General features: G+C 47.5%; 1 protein-coding gene across 1 annotated transcript in view; it reads right to left on the reverse strand.

The window, feature by feature from the left end:
- GALNT17 (polypeptide N-acetylgalactosaminyltransferase 17) overlaps nucleotides 1-24,961 on the reverse strand; it is a 445,526-nt gene that overhangs the window by 203,390 nt on the left and 217,175 nt on the right. The window contains exons 4-5 of the mRNA XM_021700553.2: nucleotides 20,716-20,890; nucleotides 15,139-15,336 (exon numbers count right to left, since the gene is read on the reverse strand). Of these exons, the coding sequence (XP_021556228.1) occupies nucleotides 15,139-15,336; nucleotides 20,716-20,890 (373 nt within the window). The remainder of the gene's footprint in view (nucleotides 1-15,138; nucleotides 15,337-20,715; nucleotides 20,891-24,961) is intronic.

Here is a 24,961-nt window from a genome sequence, read left to right on the forward strand (position 1 = left end):
CGGACGCCAGGGCCCAGGACCAGAGCGGGACCAAGTCTGCAGAAGAGGAAGTTGGGTGTGGATCTCAGGGGAGCTGGGGAACGAACAAGCTGGGGAAAGACAGAGGTCTTTGCCGCTGTCCCCAGCTGTCCTCTAAAACCTGGAATGGAAGAAGAGCCTCGGGGAAGCCGTTCTTCAGAAACCCCCTTCTCTTTGCTCCAGAAGCCAAACCCATGTGCAAGAGGCAGCAGTTTTAAAACCGTCCCTGTGCTTTCCTCCCCTGGGCTCCATGACCTCCACTCCTCTGCTTTAAGTTGCCAGGCGGGCAACGGGGGACTTTTCCCCAGTGCCTTCACTGCCTCTTTCAGGGGTGAAGCTCAGCTTGGAGCTAGTGGGGCATGGGGCTATCAGAATCGGAAGGAAACCTTCTCGCTCCACTAAAGCTGAGCACTGGGGTCGGTGCTGAGAAGAATGAAGATGTACTCTAAATGAAAGCCCGTGGTTTCCTGCCTCCGGTCCCATGGGAAAAAGACAAGGAACAGGAAGGTGATGAGAAGTGACAAGTGCCCAGTTTCAGCCCAGAGAGGGAGTGATGTGTTCCCCACTGAGGTTGGTGCAGAGGGCACAGGGGGGCTTTTGCCTCCACTTTCCCTGGGGGCCATGGAAGGAGCCAGTGTTACAGATGGCCCCATATCTACGTGGGGCCCGCCTCATCCAAATGAACATGATGGCGCAGTGTGGCCATGGCAGGGAGGAGGGGGAGGCTCCCCTGGAGGGAAGGGGGAGGCTGAGTGGAAAGTCAGAAGGGCAGCTGAGGGTCTCTCCTGAAGGCAAGATGAGCCTGCAGCTGAGGCTGGGATGAGTGGGGAGAAAGATGACTAAGCTCAGGTGTCTGCCACCCATAAGCCACTGGGAACTAAGGCAGATGGGTCCTGACCAAGCCGAGAGATCAGATCACAATCAGGCTGGCTGTAGTCCCCTGCCAGCAACTGTGACGGGGTCGGGGACCCTGCCCAAGGGAAGGAAAGACACACACAGACCCTGAGGTTTCCACTCAGCCACCAGGGGGATGAGCCCACTTGCCCCCACACCTGTACCCCTCCCCCCCACACACTGTCTGAGACAAGCACTGTTTTTGGAGGAGGCTGAGCATTTCCAAAGGGACAAACTGCTCTCAGTAACCCAAACCCACCAGCATTCCCTAGATTTCCAAATTGGGTGAGCCTGGCATATAGTAAACATTCAATAAATATTTGGGGCTATGTCAATGAAGGATTCGATATTCTGCGCTTTTCTAAGACAGTGGAAGGAAACTAAAAAAATTTCATAACGACTCAATAGCAGATGTGCTATTTTATCATTCATCTCCACATCAGAGCACTTGAGGCTAGGGGGCCAGAGGCAGGGTGGAAAATGCACATTAATGGCTTTTCTTTGGCTTCATTGCCTTTTTGCTTCCATTTCCTTCATAATAGTACATGTCAGTCGGGGGGGGGGGGGGGGGGGGGGATGGAGGGGTACATATAGAAGTAATAGCAGCTCCTGGATTCAGAGTTATTATCAGTTTGATCCTCAGTACAGGTAAAAGCAAACTTGCTATCAACCTTTCTGAGCGAGGGCAAAAAGAAACAGAAATAAATTCACAAACTACGCTCGGCAGAGTCAGGACTGGAAACGAAGTTGGCTTCCGACATGAGAAGCCGTGACTGGCCCCGAGCAGTTCTCCAACTTGGTTACAGACCACCAATGGTCCACCTGTCGCCGCTGGTTCTGTCTACAAAACCATCTGCAGCCACGACGTATGCCACAGTCGGAAATTGAACATTCATAAAAGACACTCAAGGAACATTTCTCTCGTTTTTCCTTTAAGTTAAACTTCTTAGGAACCTGGGGGTCCACTGAACTTCATGCACAGAAGTCAAACTCCAAAAAACTGACTTGCTCATCCTACCGGGTCTATAAAGGACCTCCCGTGCAGGGAAGCCTTCCCAGACCTCAGACGCTGCCCGATCTCAAAAGGCTTTGAAGGGGCCACTGCTCCATCACATGCTACTCGTACTGATGTTGTCCGTAACAGTCAAGCCAGCCTGGCACAGCCACTCCACTGCTATAAGGATGTGAGACCCAAAGATGACACAGGAGCCTGGACTTCTTGGAGGAAAACGAAGCTCATTGCCCCTGACTTTCTGTGTGCCTGGTTGCAAACGATTTTTAGATCCCCATGGGAGTAAAACCGGAGAGGGCTCTGACCTAAAATTCCAGAGGAAGAGTGTGAAGTGTCAACCCGAACTTCCCTGCTTTGGGAAAGTCTGGGGCCAACTCCTGCAGCCTTAGAAACTGGGCTGGGTCCACAGGATGGGGAATGGCCGGGTGCCCACGGAGTTAACAGCAGACGGTCACGTGTGCGTGCTGGACGGCGGGCAGTTCATGACTTGGCGGAGAAACACAGCACAGGATCTACTATCGCTGCTTCTGATTAATTTCCTGGGTGCTCACGGAAAACTCTACCTGCTTTCTCCCCAGTCCACGAGAAATGAAACAGTCACGTGTCCCTGTATTTCCATCAAAGAGAGGGGGGCAACAGAGAGGGGCTCGGCTCCAAATTGAGCCTCACGTGAACAAAGGTTGTGCAACTGAGAAAACCTGATTGGAGCTGATATGTCGTGGAGGATGGTAACTCCGGCAGGGCTAGCCAGGAGCCAGCCGAATGGCAAAGGCTGGCTGGGCTCGCAGACAAATTATGACCTGTATCTTAGGCATCGCATCCAGAGGATGCCCTAAAAAAGACAGGGAAGCAATAATGCACCATGGACACAATGGGCCAGAGTTCCAAACTTTCGCCACAGAGAAAACAATGGGGCAGCCGGAAACAAAGGAAGAGAGGGCATTTTCTGCTCTGAACTCAATCCGAGAGTCTTCTGTAGCTACTTTTTGGGCTCTGAGGGTGGACTGGAGAAAAGAAATGGCAGGAAAGGGCAGGAGAAGGAAAACATACGCAAGGCTGGAAGATGGCACATTCTGGAATCACCTAGAAAAGGGGGATTAAAGCTACCAAAGTTAATGGCTGGGAGCCTACCCCTCCCCACCCCTTCCGCAATCATACCTATCCAGCTCCAACCGATAAGGAACCTGAGGCCCTGCCAGATCATTTGGCAGAATTAATGGTACCACTGCTCCCCTATTTATATCCAGCAATAACTCAGGACCTGGGCATTTAACTCAGAGGCAAAGCATCTTCTATTTTTAAAACGCTTAAATTTAAAAGGAAACTTATCTGCTGTTTGGCAGCCCAGCACGCTGAGCCTCTTTGTAAGCGAGGAGGAAAGCCTTCCCCACATTATTCAGATTTACCTACTTGCTGCTATGAGCTGTTGTAACGCATGTTGGCTGACGGAGCCCGGCCTCTGCTTGTCATCGCAGTGAATGGCTGCCCTGCAAAGCCTTGCTTTAGCTCCGGGGCACTGCCTAGGAATTTTGCTTCAAAAGAACAGCATCCAGCCACGGTATCAGTGTGTCATGCAAAGAGAAAAACTGATCTAGCTGGGCTGGCTTTGAAGGTACAGAGAGGATGTCAAGAAATATCATTTATTTCGCCCCAAAGCAGTGTGTTCACCAATGGGTAAGCACGCTTCTGTTTTATAATGAACAGGCTCCTGGAAGGGACTGACAGGAGGACTGTGGGCCTCTTCTTTTTCTGGGCAGATGCCCTTTTGTTAAAATTGCCACTTCTTCGTTAGCACCCGGAGTTCTGCTCTGGATGCAGGGTATGGAGTAGGGCTAATCCAATGATCAGGTTATCTGTCCTAACCATGCAGAGTTGGAAGAATGGACCAAATATGAAGACAAGGTTTATAGGGCTCCCATAGGGAGCAGCAAGGCTTGCCACTGCAGACTACAGAAGAGCCCTACCAGCAACAGCAACAACTAGCATTTTTAAGCAGTTTGCATGTATTAGTCTTCATGACAATCCTATAAAATAGATCACTGTCCTCATTGACAGATGAAGAATCTGAGGCACAGACAGGTAAAGTGGCTTGTCCGAGGTCTTGCAGAATGGGTCTAGGGCACATCTACCCCTTTTACAGAGAAGTAAATTGAGGCTCAAAGCCAGTGGTCAAATCTGGCCCCAAAACAGCAATGTTCCCTCTCTTCCATCATGCCGCCGACACACGGAGTCATTGAGAAGTGCTTGCTCCCAGGTTTTGTTTTTTTTTTTAAGATTTTATTTGACAGAGAGAGAGAGAGCATAAGCAGGGGGAGCAATAGGGGGGAGAGGGAGAAGCAGGCTCCCCGTGGAGCAGGGAGCCCGATGCGGGGCTTGATCCCGGGACCCTGGGATCATGACCGGAGCTGAAGGCAGATGCTTGATGGCTGAGCCACCAGGCGCCCCACCCCAGCTTGGAGCACCATGAGAAGGCAGCAGTCAGCAGCGGATGGCTATACAGAGCAGACACGTGCCATCCTGTGTTTCATGTGGGCTGGACCTGCTGCTTTCCCAGGAAGTGACAAACTTGAGGATGCTGCTGCTTCAAGGTCCTGATCAACTGTGATCACTACCACACATTCTTTCCAGCTAACTGACCAAACAGCAAGTACTTTAAAGAAGTGGATATGGGGGCGCCTGGGTGGCTCAGTTGGTTAAGCGACTGCCTTCGGCTCAGGTCATGATCCTGGAGTCCCGGGATCGAGTCCCACGTTGGGCTCCCTGCTCAGCGGGGAGTCTGCCTCTCTCTCTGACCCTCCCCCCCTCTCATGCTCTCTATCTCATTCTCTCTCTCAAATAAATAAATAAAATCTTAAAAAAAAAAAAAAGAAATGGATATGGCTTCCATTGGATACTCTTAACAGAAGGACAGAAAAGCAAGAATGCATTCATTCCTTCTCCAGTGGTGATTCTCATTCACCGAGTTCTCATTTGGGGTCTCAAAAATGTGCAAACATGGAAAAACTTGAAAAAGACCTTAACACAAGTAGAGTATCCTCTACCCTGCTTAGAACAGAGGTTTATACACAATAGGTATAAATGCTCAGGAAGCAAAGAGGGGACAAGCACAATACTGCAAAGCCAGCCCCTATCCCTGATCCTACTCATAACAATGCTTCCTCCAGAGGGAGATGAAACCCCACAGTTGACCAGTATCAACCAAACCAACACCTTCTATCAACGGGGTTCCTTCAGGGACTGTCTCCTAAAGAAAGCAAGCAGAGTTTTGTGGAGGGTTGTTATGTTTAACTGTAAATTGCCTCGTGTCTTGCTTCTGTAGTAAAACTCTATTTACTGAAACTGATTATCTACAACGCCTCGTGCCCGAACTTCAGAGAGTTTACAATGAGGGCCTTTCATCTGAGGGACCAAAAGCTTTGTTACGGAAATTTTCTACTCTGGGAACAACACACCTGTACATGCTGGGTATGATTTATGGCTAAGAAAATGAAAAGCCTATTGACACAGAGGATAAGTGACCTGCCTAATGACACAGAACTTATTGTTGGCAAAATCGATCAGGTCTTTCCTCTGTCACTGGACAACTCCAAGGCAGGAAAAGAAGGTGGAGCTTTTCCATTGTGATTTTTCTCTTCCCGAACTGGGACAGACTTCAATTGGCCCCTGAGCTAGATTCCTTTCCAGACTCTCCTTTCCTAGACCCAAAGGCAAGTACTAACCACTATGGTCTTCAATCTGTCCTTCCCCACGTGTTGCAGTTGGCTGGCATCATATACACAGCTTAGGTTGGCCAACAAATACTTTAAAGAAGTGGATATGGCTTCCATTGGAAACTCTTAACAGAAGGTCAGAAAAGCAAGAATGCATTCATTCCTTCTCCAGTGGTGATTCTCATTCACCGAGTTCTCATCTGGGGTCTCAAAAATGTGCAAACATGGAAAAACTTGAAAAAGACCGAAACACAAGTAGAGTATCCTCTATCCTGTTTAGAACAGAGGTTTATACATGGAGGTTTATACTCTGGCTCTGGGTGATGGTCAACATCTTCCCAGGATGCTCCTTGTTTTCTGAATCCCTGCTTGCAGCTCTACCATGACATTCTGCGGTTCTGGGATCTGACCCCAGTTGAATTAGCTGGCGTACTCTGTGTTGTCCAGCTATGTCCCTCAAAAGGGGGACCACACAAGACTAGGAGCCAAGAATTAATACCCAACTGTCTTCATCTTGTTGCAAGATTGGCCATCTGCTGATGGCCATCAGCTCCCAAGACAGAATTCACATTCCACTCAATTCATCTATTTAAAGTGCACAATTCAACAGTGTTTGGTATGTTCACAGAGTTGTGCAATCATCACCACAATCAATTTTAGAACATTTTTATCACTCCCCCAAAAAGCCTTGTACTCATCAGCAGTCCCTCCTCTCCCCGCCCCTTCCCCAGGCCAAGACAACTGCTCTTCTACTTCTTGTCTCTCCCAATTAGTGTTTTATCCATCTTCAATCTACCTCATTGGACCGCTGGATCGAGTCTGGGCTCCTCTGTTTGGTTTTGAGAACTCTTCATAAAGTGGACTTACTGTTTTGATCTACTTGGTCTTCAATCTCTCCTCTCCTTTTTAATGCACATTCCCTACCTTCAGCTTCCTCACCACACCCAAAATAACTTAACCTCTTGGTGTGATAAATGGTTAATTCATTGGACTTGGATTGCCCAAACCCTGAAATTCTAAAGAAAGAACTAGCTCTGGCCAGGGTCCAGGAAGATAACTGATATGCCCTTGAGGTAACCTGCCTGATAAGAGTGTCTTTGCATGCCCGAGGCCCTGGACCATGCTAGTTTAAGCTCTGCGTGTGGGGAGCTGGAGCCTGCCCAGTCAAGTTTAGTCACCTGGCACTCCACGCCTACATGACTGACCCCTACTAAGGCTCAGGTGAGCTTCCCTGGTTGGCAGTGCTTCACACCTGCTGTTCCCTATCACTGCTGGGACATGAAGTGTTGTCCATGCAACCCCATGGGAGAGGACAACCGGAACCTCACGCCTGGTTTCTCCTGGACTCTGTCCTATGCATCTTTTTCCTTTACTGATTTTCATCTGTACCCTTTTACAGTAACAAGTTGATGACAGGGAGCATGACTGCTTCTCTGAGTTTTGTGAGTCCTTCTAGTGAATCATCACACCTGAGGGCGGTTTGGGGACCCCAAACACACTCCTTTTCACTCCTAGCCCTCTAATTGTGCCGTCTCCCACATACTATGCCAGGCTGCAAGGCCCAGAAAGCCACACCTTTTCCAAGAGAGACAGCACAATGGGGAAGAGTGCAGACTCTGGGCAATGGGATTGGCATCCCAGCTTTATCTCCCACTAAGCGTGTAACCAGTATCAACCAAACCAACACCTTCTATCAACGGGGTTCCTTGAGTAAAGTGCTTGCCCCGCCCGTGAAATGGAGACCATAACAATACTCACCTCCAAGGGCTATCATCAAATGTAAATGGATTTGCAATGTGTAAAGCATAAGATTAATGCCTGGCACATAGGAAATTCCAGCATTAGTTATGGTTTTTATGAGCTCTCCCATCCGCTCCACTCACAAAGTTAACCTCCCTCCCATCAAGCCACACTTAACCTGTGCTTAAATGCAATTGTGCCCACTTGGGTCCTGGGTCTCCAACCAGCCCATGACCTCCTTCGGGAGGATCATGTCATTTACAGACTCTGTCCCCCCAAAAGTTCCTACGAGGCTGAGCACACAATTGGTTCCTAAAATATATCTGTTGATGCCTAGGGAAGATATATCTATTTAAAAGTCTAGGAAAATCTGATTCTTCATGTAAGGATTTCCGCTTGTGAAAGCCAGTGATATTCCTCTAGGGAGGGAAAACAAAAAACAAAAAACACCCTTCTCCTTTATACACATTTGTGTATAGAATCTAAGATACCAGCAACCACACATATCCAGGACAGCCCTTTCAACTACAAGTGTCCAGCAGCCTCTAATGGCTCCTATAGCTTATAATTACCATCAAATTACACGTTGGATTTAGGATGGCTAATTATTAATCATCAGCCTGAATCAGTTATTAATGAGTAATGCCACTAATTACAGGGTCACCTAACATAGAGCAAGTGGGCAACCCCGGCACCTCACAGAAGATGCCTAATTCAACTGCAGACTGTCCCCAGAAACAATGTGCTGGAAAATGTCCCAGCTTCGGTGACACCGGAGACCCTCGCCTCCTGGTAAAAGTCACGGGGTTTTACAGCTGGAAAGAAGTGGAAAGATCAGCACTTGGGACGCTGTGAGCTACACACCTCTGAACGCTGCTGAGCTAAGCTGGGTTTCCATGAATTCATGATGCCCCCAACCTAGGTGCCTCCTGACTACATAGACTATATCCCCTCATGCTTATTTTTGCTACTATTTTTCACATACATGGACATAATGTTATAAATCATAAAATTTAAGTTTATATCCAAGAACAACTGAACTCATAGTAGTTCTTTTGTCAGGGAATTTTCAAGGAGGATTTGCTGAATGTATAGTCCCAGATCCTCAAAACTGCCATCAGTTGCTTCTTTGTTTTTGGTCAGCTCGCCCATTCTCATTCCTTCCGGAAATGATTCCAGACCTTTATCACTTTCCCATAACCTCCTATGTAAAGGCCTAGCTCTCACTTTTGAGGGTGATTTCGCCTCCTCTTTCCCGAGGAAAATGTGGGTCATAAAGCATGAGCTCTCTCTTCCTGCTCTTCAAGACCAAACTACTGTTCGTGTCCTTGACCTGACCTCCTCCTGGCACTCCAGGGTCCTTCGTTCCCAACCAGCCCCCTCCCTCCTTCCTATGTCTTCAGACCTTCCCTCTCTTTGCTCCGTGCCCTCAACTCTATGTACTGTGTTAAAACAGCCCTCTTCATGTCTTCACCTGGGAAAAGGATGTTCAAGCAAACAGATGCCAAATTCAAGGAGATTGTGCAGAAGGTTCAATGTCAATAGCTAAGAAACAGCTGACGAGGGAGTGGCGTTTAGGGGAGGAATGTGTGAGGAGAGCTTCCCTGGGGCAAGGTGTTCCCTGGAGCGAGTGGGGTTCCTACCATCTGACCCCAAGCCCAGTTCAGTGCTTCCAGCAGCAAAGAAACATCCTCACTGCTCCCGACCAATGTTTAGCGAAGGGAAAGTGCCCTGTGGAGCAGAGGGGAGCCCTGGGTAGGGGGAGAGTCACCTCTCCCCTCCCATGCGGGACAAAGGTATGCGAATCCTGGAAAGTAGATTCGGAATCCAGAGGGAATGTTGGCCTGTGACCACTTTCAAAGTGGTCATTATTAAAGTTCACGATAAAAAAGGAATGAAGTACTCACTCATGTTACAAAACGGAAAAACCTCGCAAACTTTATGCTATTAAAGAATCAAAGAAACCAGACACAAAACCCCACAGAGTGTACGGTTCCACTCATATGAATTGTCCAGAACTGGAAGTCCATAGAGACAGAAAGCAGACTGGCAGTTGTCAGGGACTTGGGGGAGGCAGGGTGTGGGGTAGGGGATGACTGTCTACTGGGGAAGGAATTGGACACTGAGTGTTGATGGGTGCACAATAGTGTGAGTGTATTTAATGCCACTGAATTCTATACCGTAAAATGGTTAAAATGGTAAAATTTGTGTTATGTGTACTTTACCACCTTAAATAAAATCATCAACAAAACAGAAAAAAAGGGATGTCCAAGATTGTAGCCTACAAGATAATGGAAACAATCTAAGTGTCCATCAGTGGGTGAACTGGATCAAGAAGATGTGATATATCTATACAATGGAATACTATCCAGCCTTCAGAAAGAAGGAAATCCTACCATTTGCAACAACATGGATGGATGCTGAGGGCTTAATACTGAGTGAAGTAAGTCAGAGAAACACAAATACAGAATGATTGCACATACATATGGAATCTAAAAAAGTCAAACTCGTAGAGAAACAGAGATCAGCATAGTGGTTGCCAGAGGCTGGGGGTTGGGGGAAATGGAGAGGTGCTGGTCCAAGGGTACAAACTACCAATTACATGATGGATAAGTTCTGCAGATCTAATGTACAGCCTGGCGACTATGGTCAATAATAACACACTATATACCCGAAATCACCTCAGGGAAAAGGTCTTAAGGGTTCTCAGCATTTAAAAGAAAGTAATTATGTAAAGTGACGGATATGTGAAATAGCATGATCGTGGTAACCATTTTGCAGTGTGTATCTATACCAGAACATCACATCGTACACACTAAATATATACAGTTTTTGTCAATCGTATTTCAGTAAAGCTTGAAAAAACTAAATGTTTGAAATGCATATGTAAGTTAATGAATGAATTACTTGGAAATAAAAGGCAGCTCTGGAGTACGGGGACCCCAGCAGGAAGAGGGCGTGGGGTGGATGCAAAGGCAGAGGTGGAGGGAGCGCTGGGAGAGGCCCAAGGAAGGAGGGTCCCTGCTGCCTTGATAAAGCAAGGTGGAGGTTCAGAGTTCCCATGCGCTACAACTGAGCACCTGGAAGAACCTTCCTCCTGCACCTCCCGAGGAACAGATGAGTGATTGACAGGAAGAATAAGGACTCCAGCTGTTCTCCCACTGCAAAGGGTCAGTGAGGGATAGAAAGAGATCTTACTTATTTTTTTTAAGTAGGCTCCATGCCTAGCATGTAGCCCAACACAGGGCTTGAACTCACCACCCTGAGATCAAGACCTGAGCTGATACCAAGAGTCAGACGCTTAACCGGCTGAGCCATCCAGGCGCCCTGAGGAGTCTTAATGTCAAGGAAGTTCAAGTTTTTATGAGGACATGAGATGGGACAATTTCCATAATGGACTGAGGCTGATTTGTGACTTAAAGTGACCCTAGGACTTACATTACCCAAGAGTGATAAGAAACATCATGAGGTCTACTGGGGTTTTCGTTGGGGCGAGGGAAGGGCTCATTGCACTGAGCAAGGAGGAAACCAGGACAGTTGGGGTTTTATCAATAAGTAATCTCTGTGCCCAATGTGGGGCTCAAATTCATGACCCTGAGATTAAGAGTCGCATGGTCTACTGACTGACCCAGCCAATATACCGCATGCGTTCTACTCACTCAGTGCCCTGGAGGTGCAGGCTCAGTCTCTCCCATTCCTAAAAACATATCACTTGATCTTTATTCATCCTCCTCCACAGTTTCTACCCCTCACCTCTCCAAGCTGAGTCTGCCCCAAACACCTCATTCATTCGCTAAAGATTTCCAGCAAACTACTAAGGGCCAGGTAGTAATTAGGCACGGGGGCTACAACCATGAACTAGCCACGATCCTGGCTTCATAAAGCATATGGTCTAGTGGGCGATAAAGATGGTGAAGAGAGGCTCTCCATTTGGGAGAGGCAAGTAGAAACACCTAGCAGTGGTTCTTAATATAAGCCCTATGAATCATTAAGGTATTCATAAACTTCATGAAATTATATGCAAAGTTCTGTCCTCCACTTGGACATGTTCAGGGTTGATACGATCTATGCCTTTCATTAGGTTACCCAAGAGGTCCTTGACTCAGAAACTTTACTGCTGTGACATTGGACATGATGTCACTCTGGAGAAAAATCAGGGCTTAAGACATAGATGTGAGACCCTTCTCTGAGAGGCGAGAGTGGGGTCAGGGCTCCTCAGAGTCTTTCAAAGAAGAATCTCAGCAGTAGAGGGCAGTGACACACAATGGAGGCGACAGGGGAAACTTGGCTTAACTCAAGCTCCACTAAGTCTAACTATGCTTCTCCTGTGGCTCTGAGTAACCCTTTCCCCAAATCCCCCAGTCCCGCAGGAACGCCACATAGCGCGGGTGCCCAGAGCTCCCGGTGTGAGAAGCAGGGGCCTCAGCTGTCCTGGGAATGACAGAGGTCTCTCTCAAAGCTTTGAAGAAGAGGGATTTTTTGGCCAATATTTAGAAGTCAGGCGATTTCATGGAATGATCTGGATTTGTGTCTTCTCTTCAAAGTCTGAGGACCCAATAAACACCAGCCCTGGGTCCCCCGACCCCAGCACTGTCACCCAGGGCTGATAGCGGCTGCCTCCTTGGGGGGGGGATGTATTCTTCAGTCCCCGTGCCCTCCCCCCTTATACTTGGACTCTGCTGTCTTTCATGGCACCTGCCCACTCTCCACTCCAGAAGCTCTGGGAGAGACAAAGAGCAGAGAACAAACGGAAAACCATGGGAAATAAACTATTTACCAGGCAGGAGAAAAAAATATATATATAGGAAGAAAAGGGGAAAGAAGTAAACAGAAAGGATATACATTTTCCTTTTTTTTAAGGATACAAATTTTCTTAATGCAAAATCTCCTATATTATGTTGTCTACTGGGAAGACTCAGTATCTACAGTAGCCTCATCCAGTCAAATGCCATTTGGATTGTGAAAATGTTCTCCCCATCCCATCCTTCACCAAAATAAAATCATTACTATTAAAATATTAGGAGCACAGTGGGGAGTGGAAACGACCATGTCCTAACATTTAAGAAATCATAGTGTATCTGCATAATAACATCAGAAAGGCCATTAAAAACTCCATCCTATAATTAATAGCTCCATCCAACTATTAACAAATTAAGCATTTCATAAGTTATGATACATTAAAAAGAGATCATTGGTATTTGATTGTTTTGTACATCAGAGATACATGTAGTATTAATGACTCATGATCACGACTCTATTTTCTTGAGTCTTTTCAAAGTGCATATTAATCATCTGTTAATATTACCGTAACTCATAAAATACAAGCTAAATTTTTGCTTAGTGCCTTTCATACGTAGGAAGAGCTATGTTTTCTGGGCATCTTACAGCAAGGCACTGTACCCACTACTTTCCCTCTGTGGCTAACACCACTGTCACACCCCCATTCCCATGTCTGTCATGGCTGGAGGTCAGCCCCCCTGTGGGTCAGGGAGGAAGCACTATGTGTGTTCAGTTCAGCAGCGTTAATTTCATTCATGTTATTATGCAACCGATCTCCAGAACGCATTTCATCTTCTAAAACTGAAACTCTACACCATCAAGTAACATTTCCCTATGCCTCTCTTCTCCCCAGCACCTGCCAACTACCATTCTTCTGTCTCCATACATTTGGCCGTTTTAGGTACCTCATATGAGTGGAATCATATAGTATTTGTCTTTGGTGACTGGTTTATTTCACTTGGCGTAAGGTCCCCAAGGTTCATCCATGCCGTAGCATATGTTGGAACTTCCTTCTTTTTTAAGGCTGAATGCTATTCCATTGTATGTATACCCCACGTTTTATCCACCCATCCATCTGTTGGTGGCCACTTGGGTTACTTCCACCTCTTGGCTATTGTGAATAATGCTGCTATGAACATGGGTGTGCAAATATCTCTGAGTGCCTACTTTCAACTCTTTTGTGTGTGTATCCAGACGTGAAATTGCTGGATCACATGGTAATTCTATTTTTTAAATTTTTTGAGGAACTGTCATACTGTTTTCCATAGCAGCTGCATGATTTGATATTTCTACGAGCAAAGCTCAAGGATTCCAACTTCTCTACATCCTTGCCAACACTTGTTCCTTTCTGCCTTTTTTGTTTGTTTGTTTGATAGTAGCCATCCTAATGGATGTGAGGTGGTATCCCACTTGTTAAATTTAAATATCCCAAACGTTATGCTTTGCTTCTCAGGTGACACCTTAGTGATGAGTCCATGTTATTATTTGCAAGGAGCCAAGAGTGTGGTCCTGCATCGCACATCGAGATTGGGATGGAAACTGAGTCACAAGGCATCTCTGGTGGAGGAAGTTACTGGCCCAACACATCACCTTCCTTGTTGCACACATCTGCCCATAAGCAGCTCTACTCTAACGTAATCAGTTCCTCAGCTTTCAATCTGAGCAGGAAAATAAGGGAACATGAGGCATCTTAGTTATTTAAAATGTAACGACTATGAACTTCAAAACTACCTGCAGAAAGTCCTCATCCTATTCCACAGTTCCTTCTTGCCATCCTCCTTTATACCAACACTGCCCGAAAACTAGGCCAAGGTAAGAAAGCTTCTTCCACCTCTTCTAACTTAAGGCAGAACCCTGAAGATTTTAAGTCACTTTAGCCCTTGAGCAGAACTCACAGGAAGTACTGGACGATAACTCAGCTACCATCGTGGTTAAAAATCAGAGCACCTGTATGGGCTGAACAATGCCCCCTCCCCTCAAACAAATCCACATCCTAATCTCTGGAACCTGTAAATGTTACCCAACATGGGAAAAAGGACTTTGCAGATGGGATTCATCGTGGGCCAGAGGATTATCTTTGATTATGCACACAGACTGTAAATGTTATCACAAGGGCCCATCACATGGGAGGCAAGAAAGTCAGAGGGGGAAGAAGGGCATGTGGTGAAGGAAGAGGAGGAAGAGGGATGTGATGTAGCCACAAACCAAGGAATGAGGACTTCTAGAAGCTGGAAAAGGCACGGAAATGGATTCTCCCCTACAACCTCCAGAAGGACCCCCGCCGCTGAGCACACCTTGAGTTTAGCTCTGTGAAGCTCATTCCAGACTTCTGACCTTCGGAACGTAAGAGAATACCTCTGCGTTGCTTCCAGCCACCACGCTGGTAGTAATTTGTTATAGCAGCCATGGGAATATGGCATCAAAATTAACCCACTTTACTCAACCTCCCTTATAGGAGAGCTTCCCAGCTGGTGTGCTCTGGGGTCGTGATCCGCTCATCTCTGGGGGCAGCAGGGTAGGACGTGGGCAAGAGTCATACAGAGCTGCCCAAAGGCCCTCCAGGTGCCCCCGGGGTCACACAAATATCGTTCTTTTCTCTGTGTTCCTGCATCACGGGAAGGGGAAGCAAAGTTATAGGTATGACAGAGCCACAGGAATAAGTACCTCTCAAACACCACAGGGCAAGCTCCTGAACACAGCCCATCAGATAGGAGCACAAACAAAAGGAGGTGGACATTCCCAACATTTCGATCTTTCAGCATCACTGTTTGGTAAGCTGCACTTGAAAACTTTAGCTAAAGAAGCAAAATGCGGTATCTTTCCTCAGCAAGAAATCTCTGGTGCTAAGACCCCGTGAAGTCCCCAAGCAGCTTTTGTCCACTGCTGGTCTGCCCCAGGCGGCCTCTCCTACCCTCCCTCCCTCCAGGTTCCTGTGTCCCTGGGCTCTGGGGACGCGATGGCCTCCAGAGCTTGCCTGCCACCAACCTGATGGGGAGAGAGGGGTCTCCGGCGTCCCACCAGTCTTTCGGGGGGCTGATGTACATGCACCACAGCTCCCAGCTGTAGCCGTGGGCCGAGTTCTCGTACCGCTGCACCTCAAAGGTGTCCTGTTTGATGTTGTCGATGGACGGAAGGATCACTCGCTTCCGGTTCTCCTGGATTCGGGACAGAACCGGCTCGGCCCTGAAACACATGGAAGGAGAAGTAAAATCTCTCTCCTGCGGCACGCCCACCCCTCCACTGGCAAGACCCCCACACCACGGAGAATGAACAGAAGCGACCTGGCTAAAGGGGGGGCCCTGGGTGGGCTGGGCCTCAGGTGGAAACTGAGGCACCTGAGCCACCCGCCCTGGGGTGGATCGTGCCTCTGTGAGCATGCTCTGTACGGGGGTGCAGTGTGGCCCACACCCTGGCCCCCGGGGGGATCCTACGGCGTTGTTGCCTGGGCCCGAGGGGCCGGGAGCAAGAATTCAGAGCGTGGGGGCCTCTCCCCCAGAAAGCCCCAGGCCTCTATTTTGTGCTGACAGCGTAAGCCAAGGCAAGCCCGGCTGACTCCAAGCGGTTCTGCGCTTCGCACTGCACTCAGGCTTCCCAGTGTTTGCCATTTCCCCTCGGGCACTGGTTGATGCCTCTTGTTTCTTCTGCAGGAGCTGAATTTTCTCTCCCAAAATGGGTCACTCCTGCCCTTGACGGCCTGGTTTTAATAAGCATTTTGCTAGCTTCTCGGTGTGTGTGACTATTTCAGTTGTTTTAATTGATTATTTAATTGATTTCTTAAAAGGGATCTAATTGAATTGGTTAGCAATGGCAGGAGAGAACTAATTAAATGCAAAGGCAAGCAGAATCCTGCCTCCCAGTGAGCCTGCCCCCCACAGCTGCAGCGGGGGACAGGCACGGACCTGGCTCGGGGTTCAAGGTGCAGCCCTGCCCGCTTAGGAGAAAGCAGATGGTCAGACTCCCCCACCAGTGTGTGTCTCCAAGGCAGACGTAGGAAAGGATTGTTTCCCAGATTCGAGAAGGAAAAGATGGCTCTCATAAGCCAGGGCATTAATCTCCCTGCTTAGAACAGAGCTCAGGCTTTGGAAAAGAGTCAAGTGAAAACCCCATTCCTCTGCATTATTTGGAAGAATAATGAGAACGCTCGGCCTGCCTCCCATCTCTTTTCATTTCCAGCTATTGAATTACCTGTTGGCTCATCTCATCTTTCTATTTAAAACGAGCAATAAAATATACCCTGGGCCATTTACCGCCTCCAGTGCTTTTGCATACACCATATAGGCTGAAGCCAAGTGGGACTGACTCACCATAGCTTCCAGATACACTTCTGAGCTTCACCCCTCCAAGCACCTGCTCCTGCTTTTCTCCTCCTTGGAGGAATGCCCTTGGCAACTGGCAGGAAGTCTAGTTACCTATGGAGTCTTACCAGATCAAGTGCCACCTCTCCCAAGAAGCCTTCCTTGATTTCTCCTGGTAGGAAGGTTCTCTCCCTCCTCTCAGCTCTTGGACCGTCTTCTGCACCTCATCAAGTCACTCTGGCTATAAGCTGTCTGTGCTAATCTTGGAACACACACTATTTTTCCTTATGGGCTAACAGAAGCTGATATTTATGGAGCACTTACTACAGGCTAGGCACCATTCTAAACATTCTCACAATGGTCCTAGGAGGTAGAGAGTATGATCAGCGTTTGACAAAGGAGGGTAAGTGGCTTGCCCCGGGGCCACACAGCCAGCTGGTGGCAGAGCCGGGTTCTAACCCCGATGGTCTGGCTTCACGCCTGACCCATAAGCTCCACTGTGTCCTTGATGGAGCCAGGCTCCCCCTGGCTGGTCTGGTGGCCTGCTGTTTAGAAGCACTCAGTCACCCGTCACTGTGGTGAACTTCTAAGCATGGGGACAGAAGAGCTTCGTGCCACTAACGCTTCTGATGCTGCGGAGTGTGACCTCCCAGTCTGCGAGGGAAGATACACCTATTCCCAATTGTTTTCTCCCGTCCCTGGAGACACCCCAACCTTCTACCAGGCAGCCCGCTGTGCTTCCGGTGGAGCGGCGCACTCCCGCCCGCAACCCGTTAGCATGTGACCTGCTCTGGCCAATGGGGTGTGAGCAAACGAGATGACATCACACCGGAGCAGAAACTGGCAGAGCCAGTCCCGAGCCACAAAATGGGATGTCCTCGACGGAGTCCAGCTTCCTGTCACCTCAGACTGCAGAGACAGGACGTGTGTCTCTCATTTCAATATTGCGTTGCATTTGATGATTTTAAATTGTCTGCGCATTGCCGTTTGTGCAGCTTCAAGCCAGAAGCGCATCTTCAGTGAAAGATAGCAAAGAATAATCAGGTTCATTCAGGGAAGCAGACTCGATTCTCTGAGACGCATGTACGTCGCCACGTGACCTGTTACGCCAGCCCCACCCCAGTGAACCCTGCGTGGAGCAGCCATGACCATGCTCAGGACTTGCGAGCTATGGCGCTGGGTCACTCACACCCCTGGGTGGCACTAAATGGTCTTGTTGAGAAATGCCCACCACCTAATCGTGGTTTTAGATAACAATACAATTCTCTTATGTGCCCCAGACCTATAACCTATAACTGAAATTCCTGGATTTGAAAAACGGGGAGAATTTTAGCCTATCTAGGATGCTAATATGGCTACATCAAATAAATAAATAAAAACAGCCTCATTTTAGCAATGATCCGACTGCTAATCTACAGATTGTACTTTTTTAAATTTGGGTGTTCTTCAGGTGGTTGTTTTAATACTGTTTCTTAGCCCCGTTAACAAATGTAGACTTAAGTAGTCCAACCAACCCACTGAGCAATTCCTATTTCATACCTTACAGTTAACAGCTTAAGGCATTTTACTACAAGTTTCCACAAGTCCTGAATCAAATCTCTAATCTTTTCACAATAAAGTAGATTGGCATATAAAATAAAATACATCACTACTCATTTCCTACATGGTCTCTTCTAGCCGGATTTCCATTTTATGTACATGAAATGACAGTCTAAAGACTGTTAAGTATCAATGTTCCCTTCCAAGAAGGGAGAACAAATTCCAATTTTTTTAAACAAAAAGGACATAGTCTCAGAAGGATTTTACCTAAGTGACCATGTGTGTAAACTGTACAAATTAAGCTGTTTTAAAGTTCCAGATTATAAGCAAATGAACTCAAATGTCCTGTCTTGGGGCACCTGGGTGGCTCAGTTGGTTGAGCATCTGCCTTTGGCTCAGGTCATGATCTCAGGGTCCCGGGATCGAGTCCCACATCAGGCTCCCTGTTCAGCGGGAACCTGCTTCTCCCTCTCCCTCTGATTGCAACTCCCCCTGCTTGTGCTCTCTCTCTATATATATATCAAATAAATAAATTAAATCTTTAAAAAAAAGTCCTGTCTTCTCTGTACTACGTTTCAGCTAATATTGCAAAACTAACGCCAGTTCTAAAAGTTGCTATGACCAATTCCGTTGACTTTTGCAAGGTACCTTAAGTTACAACAAAAACCTCCTCGGGGTCTCAGGATGTGGAGGATATGTGGAGCAGAGTTACAGACAGAGAACCAGCAGCTGACCTGCCCCACAGACAAGATGAAAATCTTTGCTGTCATAAATCACTGAAGTTGGAGATTATGACTGCAGTATAACCCAGTGAAAGTTGAGACATAGTGTCTACCTTGTAACAAGTCACCACAAGGGACATCTGTCACTCTGGTGGTGGAAATTGAGTGTGATGGCCTAAGGTGGCACAGAGGCCAGTTAGACTATGGGCTACCTGAGGGCAGACAGCAAATCCTGCCAGATTCTGAACTCCAGCTGAGTGACCACCTGTCCCAGTTTGCCCAGGACTGTTCCGGTTTTACCACTGAAAGTCCTGCATTTTGGGAAATCCCTCAGCACTAGGCAGATCTGAACAGTTGGTGACTCCACCCCTGGCTTAGGACAGTGTTTGGGACAGTGGCAGGCATCCAGCAAATATTTGTCAAACGGATAATTCAAGCAGCCACTGGGTTAGTTTAGGTGCATGATGATGAAGGTGTGAGGTGCATGAGTGGAGGTCAAGGCAAAGGGCAGACATGCAAAATAGAAGGGGAAACCAGCTAGAGCTAGAGGTTGATGAGAGGTAGAGATTGATTGGATGAGTGACATGATGGGGAGGGAAGAATCAAGTGAAAGGGGACATGGGTAGAGCCACCAGTTTTGACAGAGAAGAAACAGGGAGGTAAGGATATGGCAAAAAAGGCAAAAAGTTCCAATGGATCATTGGAGTGCATCTGTTCAGAAGGCTTCCAGCTCAACCATTCTCAAACTTGAGTGAGCATCAGAGTTAACCTGAAGGGCTGGTTAAAATAGATTGCTGGACTCACCCCCAGAGCTTCTGATTTCAGAGGTCTTGGGGGGAGCCCAAGAATCTGCATCTCAAACAAGTTCCCAGATCCTACTACTGGTCTGGGGACCACATTTTGAGACCATTTATGAGAGATTAACAACTCTGAAGCTTAGGGGAGGTCAGGGCTGCAAACACACAGCTGTGTGTCACCAGGTCTGATGGTGACAGAAAAGCCAGGAAAAGAAACTAGTGTCTGATATGACATCAGATACCCATGTGCACTTGAAAGAGCCAGTGTTAACCCTGACCTTCATGTGCTCATGTGGATAACCATTCTCCTTTGATCCAGCCATTAAAGAGATTTTAAAGTGTGTTGCAAATGAAGAAGAACAGATGTTTTAATGTTTCATTGGTAACGGGATAGTGGCTCTTCCAATCTGGTACCATGAACAACATTTATTCAAGATGGTACCAGTGAGTTGACACATGTTACAAACATGATTTGTGAAATTAAAGACTCTGCTTCTTAATAATTAAGCAAACTGAGCACAGGTTACTTAACCTCTGATTTATCACTGGGTAATCAGCAACAACCACCTGACCGTGCTTTTCAGCTGTCAAGTCCTAAACCAATGTCAGTATGCTCATTGAGTGATTTGGGCATTTTGATGCTTTACTATTCTTGCATCCTATGTCTCCTCCTCTCCCTGTGCCCCTCCCCCAATTTCTCCCAGATTGTTCTTTTCACCACCTGGGAAACCACTGGGGGCCACATCTGCAGAGATAAACTCTTCCTTCCCTACAAATGATGTTACAGATAATCCCATGGGTTCCAGGAGGCTTTCCCTGCATAGGTAGAATTATAAATGGATCTCTTTCCTCCAGATAGCACTCAACCATCCTCCTCAAACAAGGGAAAGGCAAGTGGGAGAAGAGAACAAATATGGCTATCTTGTCCCCTTAACAAGGATTATCTTGAGTTCTGTCCATTTAATATGTCATTTTCGCTGGGAACTTTGATGATGATGGTGATGGTGATGACCACAACAATGAAGAACAGAGTAAAACAGCAAATTTTTCGCTGCCTCCCAGTCTTATCCTAGATTATCAACCAACCCTTCTCCATTGTTCTAGTAGCCCCAGAGGAAACAGGCAAAGTTTCCACCTCCCAGATTCTAACTCCTCCTGACCACATTACTGCGGGTCCTTAGTGCCCCTGGGGTCCAGCTTGTGACCTACCAGCCAGCGGTGAATTCCACGTGGGCATCAAAGAAGCCAGTGACCTGGCCCGTGGCCACCTTCCAGCCCTCGATGCGAGCTCGGATCAGGCCCTCTCTTTTTTGATTGCGCACCACCTTCACCAGCCCAGGGTAGCGTTTGTGGACATACTCCTCCAAGGGGGCCTTCAGCTCCTCTACAAATGAAAAAATGCAAGAAGGTCCATAAACATGTCATTTCACCAGGGTGTCCAACCCACTGCAATGCCAACAGATCTTCAGGGAGCTTAGAGAGGCAGAAAAGTTGGCATGTTAGTAATTTTAGTAGAAGAGACAACTAGGTCAGCGTGAGAATAAGAAGACATTGCTGACACACCAACCCAGAACAGCAACGTTCGTCCCACGTCCAAGGTATACAGCTGGACAGAATCCACATCTGGCTTTTACGTTCTGGCTGCTACAGGCCCACAGATGTCTTTTGAGGTTGCTTTTCTTTGTGGCCTTTCCTCCTTTCTAGGCCAGCATTCCTGCCCTCCCACTGTCCCCTGGATCCCATTATTCAACTTCTTTATCAGTTTTCCCATCAGCACATACACTGGTTCTTAGAGTACATGTCCTGGGTGGTCCAGACCCATAGTCATGCACCAGATGCACAGTTAACAAGGTTGTTACTGTGGTCTTAGTTTAACAAAGCAATCTTTGCCTAGTTGCAGAAATGCTGCTCTTCCAGAGATCGAACACCCGAACACCCACCCTTCTGCAATAAGCAGGTGGTATACAGTGCGTTATTTATATGATCTAATTTAGTCCTTACAGCAACCTAAGAGGGAGTTAGATTAATTCCATTAATTAGCTTGATTCATTCCACTTTGCAAATGGAAGAAACAACCTTGGGGAGGCTAACCTGTCCCAAGGTCACACATCAAGTAATGGAAGGACTAAAACATGAACCGTGTCTATGTCTAATGCCATAGACAGGATGGTTGACCCCTCTCTGTACATGAGAATCACCAGATGAAGGAGGAGGGGGAGGGTTTCCAGGGAGGGGATTCACAGATCTGCGCCCTGCAAGGATCCACCCTTGGAGAGCAGGCTATGGGTCACTCATGGGGCTTGGGAGCATGCAAGCAGGCCACAAACCATACTTTAAGAGACACTTTTACCTCTGACTTCACTCGAGAGAAACCCAAAAAGGTTGCATTTATAGATGCCATGTAGAACCCTCACTTCTTAGTTATACATGGCAACCTTGGGAAATTAAAGCCATACATTTGAGCATAGGGAGAAGTGGAGCTCTCTAGGTCATGGGTGTTGTCCCGGGGAATGGTGCAGCCATGGGACCCGGGAAGAAATGCAGACAGAGGCCAGGGTGTGTAGCTGGATGGGAAGGAGAGAGTCCCCAAGGCACGGAGACATGGAACGGTTCCTGTCAGTCCTATGCACAGATGGTGTGGGAATAGGAACATGATGGGCTGCACTGTGCACTCCCCAAAATCTGTCAAAACCCTACCCCCCAGGTCCTCAGAATGTGATCCTATTTGCAGAGAGGGACTTGAAAGAGGTGATTAATTTAAAACGAGCTTGTTAGTGTGGCCCTAATCCAGTATGACTGGTGTTCTTACAAGAAGAAATTTGGAGCCACTGGGGGGGGGGCACCCACAAAGAGGACACATTGAGGTGGCTATCTGCACACCGAGGGGAGAGACCTCAGGAGAAACCAACCCTGCCCACACCCTGATCTTGGACTTCTAGTCTCCAGAACTGTGAGAAAATAAATTTCTGTTGTTATTTCTGTTGTTCAAGCCACCCAGTCTGTGGTCCTTGGTTATGGCAGCCCAAGCAAACTAATATGGGGGGGGGGGGGATATTTGTTTGGAAAGGGGAAAAAACTGGAATCTGGGTGGGGAAGGGGGATAAAACTCTAATAAGGAGCAGCATGTGCTTGGGTATTCAACATTGGAATCAGGCCACCTAGGGTTCAGAACCCAGTGCTGCCACTTATCACCTGAGTGGCCCTGGGAGATTTAGCCAATCAATTCAGGCCTCAATTTCCTCCTGGGCAGAAGGGGTATGATAATCACCGTATGGACCTCATAGCACCGTGGTGCAGACCAAATGAGTTACTATAGACAGAATGCCAAAAATTATTGCTGCCACATGGTAAAGGCTCAACCTTGAGTAGCTGGCATTAATTTTCCCTCTTTCCAACCACATAGGTGCAGGGCACATGGACAGAGATTCCAGAGCAGCCCAGGGAACCTGAGGAAGCTGCATCCAAGAAGGGAAAAGGCCTACATGCTAGAACAATGGATCTCAAACTGGAGGGCATATTGGCACCACTTGGGGATGCTGAAACAGATTGCTGGGCCCCTCCCCCACAATTCCATTTTCAGAAGGTTGGGGGTGGGGCCTGTGTATTTGTGTTTCTAACAAGACCCAGGGGGTGCCCATGCTGGAGTACAGGGAACCACTTTGAGAACCACTGAGCTCAAACCACAAAGGGCTTTCTTGGTGCATGCCTGGTGCACTATACACCCTCGAGAAGTTATTTATTGTTGGTGATTTCACCAACTGGTTTCACCAATACTTGCCATCATCCCAGGATTGGCGAGGGGGCTGGTGGAGAAGCCAGGCTGCGGGGACCCCCCTGCTTCTTCATTCACCGTGAGGGAAGGATAACCAAATACATGGGCTTTCAGCTTCTAGACACCATCTACTGACTGAATGCTGGCTGGATTTTCCTATATGTTCATTAAATTTCTTGGAACAAGAATTCCAGCAAGAGTGTTGGGCAGGCCATGACCGCTTGGGTTTTCACTTTTCCTCATGAGTGCTGGGTGGGTGGGCAGGGGATGAAAGGATGTGCCACGGAAGGCAATGGATCACGCATGGGCACCTCACCCACAGAATGCTATAGTGGGAAACCTGCCCATTCACCAGGATTGGCACTGGTGGTAAGAATTTTGGGAATCTTCATAAGTGCAGGGAGAATATCCTGAGTGCTCAGTGCTAAGCACTACACCAGGGTACCCACAGGCACTGTTACCCTTTAGCTGCTGGGTGATCTGGGACCCCAGGGGGGCTCTGCCTGATAACTGGATGGCAGCTCCTGGACATACCAGTCACTGTGTCTAAATGCCAAGTGGTTTCCTTACTGGTTCCATGGTTATGACTGGGACACTCCACTGAGGGTGGAGAGCAGTGACAAGCATTGACAATGTTGGCAAAATACAGTGTGGTTCACTACCACTGCCTTCTACAGCTCAAGGCCACTGAGGTATGGACATTAAAGGGCTTTGAAAAGTATAAAGGAGAAATGCCTAATCATTTGGTCCTAGCCCTATGGCTGCTAAAAAAAAAAAAAAAAAAAAAAAAAAAAAACGAGATGTTACAGGCGCCTGGGTGGCTCAGTCGGTTAAGCGACTGCCTTCGGCTCAGGTCCTGATCCTGGAGTCCCGGGATCGAGTCCCACATCGGGCTCCCTGCTCAGCAGGGAGTCTGCTTCTCCCTCTGACCCTCCCCCCTCTCATGTGCTCTCTCTCTCTAATAAATAAATAAAATCTTTAAAAATAAATAAATAAAATAAAATAAAATACTGTCTCCCACAGGGCACCTGGGTGGCTCAGTTGGTTAAGCGACTGCCTTTGGCTCAGGTCATGATCCTAGAGTCCTGGGATCGAGTCCCGCATCGGGCTCCCTGCTCGGCAGGGAGTCTGCTTCTCCCTCTGCCCCTCCCCCCTCTCATGTGCTCTCTCTCTCTCTAATAAATAAATAAAATCTTTAAAAATAAATAAATAAATAAATAAATAAAATATTGTCTCCCACAGGGTGCCTGGGTGGCTCAGTTGGTTAAGCGACTGCCTTCGGCTCAGGTCCTGATCCTGGAGTCCGGGATCAAGTCCCGCATCCGGCTCCCTGCTCGGCGGGGAGTCTGCTTCTCCCTCTGACCCTCCTCCCTCTCGTGCTCTCTGTCTCTTATTCTCTCTGTCTCAAATAAATAAATAAAATCTTTAAAAAAAAAACAAAAACAAAACGAGATGTTTCATCTAAAGCCTGTCATAGGCCCGCATTCAATAAATGCGATTTCTAGTAATAATGGACCCCATTAATATTATCAGTGTAGACCAATTTTATAACTTCCCATGAATGACAGCTTGTCATTCTAGCTAGTCCGTATCATCCCGAAGCCTGAGGCCCTATTGTTGTATAGGGGCAGACACCATCCTCTCACTTACAAAGTTTGGGGACACTTTGTTTTAAATACCACG

This window comes from Neomonachus schauinslandi, chromosome 5 (assembly GCF_002201575.2).
Source record: "Neomonachus schauinslandi chromosome 5, ASM220157v2, whole genome shotgun sequence".
Lineage (NCBI taxonomy): Eukaryota > Metazoa > Chordata > Mammalia > Carnivora > Phocidae > Neomonachus > Neomonachus schauinslandi.